At 38.7% G+C, this 5,712-nt stretch overlaps 1 protein-coding gene across 1 annotated transcript; it reads left to right on the top strand.

The window, feature by feature from the left end:
• Positions 1-485: 485 nt before the first annotated feature.
• LOC118478386 (mycothiol acetyltransferase-like) lies at positions 486-2,764 on the top strand (the record flags this gene model as incomplete). The annotated part of the gene is given in 2 exon segments (XM_035971890.1): positions 486-560; positions 2,605-2,764. Coding segments are annotated over 2 exon segments (195 nt in total), but the record flags the coding sequence as incomplete, so codon positions are not given.
• Between the last annotated feature and the right edge of the window lie 2,948 nt (positions 2,765-5,712).

A 5,712-nucleotide genomic window follows, 5' to 3' on the forward strand; every position in this document is an offset into this window, starting at 1 on the left:
CTCCCCAAACAAAATAAAATAAAACAAAACGTTACCGTCTGTGTCCCTTTTTTGCCCTACTGAATAATGTTGGGAGCCAACATTCATAAGAAAGTAAGTTATTTATTATCTAATCTGTCACTGATTTCGCTTGAACTGCAGTTTGGGGCCAGAGTCGAGGACATAAGTACAGATAGAAGGCATGGAAAGAAAAAGAAAATATCTTGCCATTATTCCTTTCCATGAAAACTGCGTTTCAATGTACCACAGATATGAGAATATAAATCGTGTCTGTCATTGTCATAACCTAGGCCCTTTCGCGAATAAAGGCGCAGAATTGAATAATGAAACGAGAAAAGAAAAATAATACAATTTTTGATACACAAGTACCTTAGTTAGGCAGTTTCTATTTTTATTTAGATCTATTTATTTATTTATTTATTTATTTATTTATTTATTTATTTATTTACTCGTTTGTTTGTTTGTGTTTTTTTCGTTTTCAGGATTCCTTCAAAGGAGGAAGGCGATTTCTTTGAACTTTTCAGAATGCTGATGAGATACGGCTGTATTGCTGTTTTATGGTATGTTGTTGTATTTGTGCATAAAGTTTAATAATAGGCCTAATGATAACGAAAAATTATAAGTGCATTTGTATAGCGTATGCACCGCACTTTACAGCATGTTCTATTCGCTCTACAACTATTATTAGGGGGCTCTCGTGGTCTAGAGGTTAAAGTGCTCGCCTTTCCTTCAAAAGGTCCCGAATTCGAATCCAGATAGCGACGGATTCTTTTCTTCTCTAAAATGTTCTCGTTTTACATCCGTTCCTAGTTCCTACTCTTTAACAATGTTCCGTCGTCTGCTTTCGTCTCCACCTTCTGCCCCCACCCTCTCAGATTCTTTACCCCCTCCTCTGGGCTCTTTACTCGTTCTGCAGCTTTCTACTGCTACTCCTTCATGGCTCCTTCTTATTGCTGTCTTTCAGCCACACCCCTGATCTAACACCTATCCTTCTTGGACAAGGGTGAAAAATCTCGGAGGTCCCGTGTGCATGTTGTGCACGTTAAAGATCCCTTGGTGGTTAAAAATCGATAAGAGTATACTTGGGCCGTCACCCGGGTAAAATTTAAAATTTATTAGCAACTGAAAATGTTTAATGTGTCCTTTGCGCTCATGATATGACCTTATGCAGTTGCGAGCGCCGTAAAACACTTACAAAAAAAAGACCCCAAAAAGACAAAACAAAACAAAAACCCTATTATTATCACAGTAGACCCGAGAGCACTCAGAAATATTCTCGGCTTCCCGGGAAGCACACAGTTGATGTTTGACTCTAACTATGTTAATGTAAATCCATGAGCACTGATTTTCCAAAACAGTTGTGATTTTCTTCTTTTTTTTTTCTTTTTTTTTTTTTGAACGTGCTTTCTTTCTTTCTTTTTACCAACCAGATTTGCTTTTTAAAAAAAATTAAATTGTGTAAAGCGTTCTTTATATATATATATATATATATATATATATATATATATATATATATATATATATATATATATATATATATTTTTATATATATATATATATATATATATATATGTATATACGTTATAATATCACCAATTAAAATAGTGTTTGGCCTAAATTGGCGGATACACAGTTGAGGTTAGACACGAGTGATACCTTATAATATATAACATACAATAGCCCACCGTTTGTTTATTTGTTGTGGTTGTTGCGGGGTTGTTGTTTTTTGGCAGAGGCTGTTTTGTTGTTGTTCTTGTTGTTGTTTGTATGTATGTAAAGTAAGTGCGTGGGTTTGACGCTCTATTAACATTGGGTTGAAAGCCTTGAAAACTCCACAAAATGACATGAGTTCAGGATTGCCCAGTCTGGGATTCGAACCAGGACCATCAGTTGCTCTGTAGTTATTTGTTTGTTTTTGTAAGTGTTTTACGGCGCTCGCAACTGCATAAGGTCATATGAGCGCGCGGGACACATTAAACTTTTTCAGTTGGTAGGACATTTTGAATGTTGCCCGGGTGGCGGCCGAAGCCTGCTCTTATCGATTTTAGTTAACGTGCGCAACTTGTACACGAGCCCTCCGAGATTTTTCGCCCTTGTCCGAGAAGGCTAGGTGTAGATCTTTCCTACCAGAAGATCAGGAGTGTGGCTGAAAGACAACAGTCAGAAGAAGCCAAGGAGTAGCAGTAGAAAGGCTGTAGAAAGAATGAGGAGCCCAGAGGAGGGGGGCAAAGGAGATGAGGGAGTGGGGGCAGAAAGAGGAGACGAAAGCAGACGACAGAACATTGCTAGAGAGCAGGAAAGGAGGTGAAAGGAGACAAATTTAGAGAAGAAAATATTTTGGTCACTACTCGGATTCGAACCCGGGACCTTTGAATGAAAGGCCAACACCTGAACCTCTAGGCCACGAGAGCCCCCGCTCTGTAGTTCAGCATGACACCAACTGAGCTTAGGGAGCGCCCGTTTGTTTTGGTGTTTTGGTGTTTGTTTGTTTGTCTTATTGTTTGTTTCGGTGTTTCTTTGTTTTGATGTTTGTTTATTTGGCTGGTTGTTTGTTTGGTTGGTTGTTTGTTTGTTTTCAATCAGTGCCCGCGCACTCTTCCACAGTCTCTACTGCTTAGGATACAGCTCTGGCGCCTTCCACAAGGTCCCCCCAGGGATGTGTTACATCTCGGAGATCGCGGTGGACGCCAAGTTCCAGGGTAGAGGGGTCGGACAAGCGCTGTTGGACCTGGCCGACACGGAGGCCCGGAGCAAAAACTGTCACGTGAGTCAACGTCACAGGCGTTACATTTAACTCATTGAGGACGCGCATTTTAGTCATTTGGCAACACTGGAAGGCGCGCTGTTTTGAGGAAACAGAGCTTCATTATCATAATGTCGATTTTTAGAATATGCTTTCTTTATCAGAAACGTTTTGGGGTGTTGTTGTTTTTTTCCTGGTTTTTTTTGTGCCGGGAGGGGGGTTAGATCTATTTGTTGATGTTGTGGTTGCTGTTGTTGTTGTTGTTGTTGTTGATTTTTTTTTATTTATTTTTTTTTTGGGGGGGGGTGTTTTGTTTTGTCTTGTAATTTCAAAAAGAATTTTACGGCACTTGCAAAATAATGAGATCATGTAAGTGCAGAAGATTAAAAGTGCTACAAGAGAGTAAAAAACAAAAAAAAAAGGAGGAGAGATAAGAGTTGATAGGAAAGATCAATGAGCAATCCACATCAGAGCACCCGCCAACCGCCCACTTCCGAACTTAAAAAGGAAGGCAACATATTATAAGAGCAAACTGGTGTGTCTGATATGTGTATTATGGATCAAATTGCGTCGAAACATCGCCTTATGCTGCTACTGATCGAATGTGACCGCTATAACGTTTCTAAAGAGTTAACATAGATTGCGCCTGTCACTCCCCACATGGTCCCCACCTCCCACTTGTGGGCGACATAGCCCAGATTGGCAACTTGACACCAGTCTAAACTTTGTAATCTTCAGCTCACATCGGTTTTATCTGTTATTTGTACAGGTATATTATTTTCCACTCCCCACCAGCACAATTAGGCTAAAGAGGAGCTGCTTCGACCCAGTCGGTCAAGGCCTGGCCAACCTTGACTGAGTGGAATACAACCTCCCAGCAAACAGACAGACGTGCTCGATTTTTAAAAAACCCAAAAAACCCACATCAAACAACTACAACAACAACAACAACAACAACAACAACAACAACAACAACAACAACAACAACAACAACAACAACAACAACAACACTTCTCCACTCAGGAATCGAATGGGAGAAAATGGAGGAGTTTTCGGATATATAACAAAGGCATGATGAATATTCATGAGACTCGCAATTCTTTGAGCTTTAACTACATTACTCTTCTTTTTAACGTTGGCTTTTCAGAACTTCTTAGAGCTAGCCTTTCAGAATTTTTAAGAAATCATTTATAGAAATCATAAATAGTCTTGTCATACTATTAACAGTACAAGCACACGTCAATAATAGAGACAGACCGTGGGTGGTTGACGGGTTCTCTGGTGTGGTTTGATCCTTCTTTCCTATCAAACATCTGTCGTCGTAAATCTCTCGTTCTTCTTTTTTATTGTTTATGTTACTTTCGTGTAACACTTTTAATCTTCGATACTTAAATATGACCTTATCGTATTGCAAGTGTCGTAAAACTCGTATGAAAAACGAAAACAAAGAGATAGGCCCACGCGGTAGATAATATCATATGAATCTGTGATTCGTCATATTTATTCGTGCATAATCGTAAACACAAATGTGTTACACTTTTTATTATCTACGTGCTAGGCATTGCTACTCATAAAAACTCAGTGATAAGAAATTATCAAAAAGATCTGTCATTGATCCTTTCATAATCGTCAAAACATAGTTTGCATTCCTTTCATTATATCTGTATCGATTCTTGCTCTTTACAGTAATAAATCTACTATTAGTTATGCATTCTGTTTGTTTTGTTTTGTTTATTTGAAAAATAGAAATCTGCTATTTTTGATAAAGTAGGTACTAGGTTCATTCAATATCCATAAACCACTCCTAAACATCCGTTAACTCGCAATGTGTCAATTTCGTCTACATGTAACTTTATTCTCAATTTTGTTATCGAAGTTGCTAAAGTTATTGTTTCTGTTAAAGTTGTCGTTGTTATCGTCGTCGTTGTTGTTAGAAAGCTAGGGGGGGGGGGGTTTAAAGGTGAGTATCAAGTTCTTAAAAATTCATTAATGAACGCATACGTTTTGCTCTTCTGATGGGCTTCTTCTTTTTCAAATGCGAACTCTGAAACAAACATCAGCGATCTTGGTTTAGTTTATCGTTTTTTTGTCTGCTAGGGTGCTCCTTCATCAATCTAATCTTTTCCTCCCCCCGTTTTTCTCAAGTTCTTTAAGTAAGTAAGATATTCTTGACGCACCTCGGCCTTTTTCCCTTTCTTTTTTTTTCTTGTGAGAGCAAAATGCTCAGGAATTTTATTTCGGTTTAAGCGCCCCATGAACTTGCATTCTGTAACTCCAGAATGGCAACGTTTTTACTTTGAATTTTTAACGTTTGGGATTAAAGTGTCTATAAGGCCTCCTCTTGTAATTCCAGAATTACCTCATGAGTAAAAATGTGAACTTCTTTTCCTTTATTTTCAAATTAAAACCATATTAATGTAGTTCTTCATTTAAGACATCACCATCGTCATCAAGTGCCAGATCTGCGACAGACATTAGCAATCATGGTTTCCCCATGCATTCATTTGCCCGCATGCTCTTAATAAAGCTACATTATCTTGATCATTTTCTGTCACCCATCCCTTTCGGCTCTCCAAATAGGTTGCCCTGGGCCTACCCTTGCCTCTTTTGCCCCCAACATAAGGGAGGTGCTGTTCAGGGGGTGCGATTCGTCTTCTCCAAGGAGATTGTATGAATGTTATAAATCTATATAACAATGACAATGACAATTTTTTTCATCTTCCAGGGAGAAATTTGTCTTGGTCTTTTCCAATGGCAGTGTATGTTACAAAGGCTAGGTGCATTCGCTCATACAAGGTGCACTCGCTCATACACACAACAAGACAGGACATTAGTCATTAATACAGTCATGTTTTGCGTGCTGAGACAACCCTGCCCTATCTATCTATCTATCTATCTATCTATCTATCTATCTATCTATCTATCTATCTATCTGTCTGTATGTGTGTGTGTGTGTGTGTATGTGTGTG

Source organism: Aplysia californica, unplaced genomic scaffold (assembly GCF_000002075.1).
Source record: "Aplysia californica isolate F4 #8 unplaced genomic scaffold, AplCal3.0 scaffold00019, whole genome shotgun sequence".
Classification (NCBI taxonomy): domain Eukaryota; kingdom Metazoa; phylum Mollusca; class Gastropoda; order Aplysiida; family Aplysiidae; genus Aplysia; species Aplysia californica.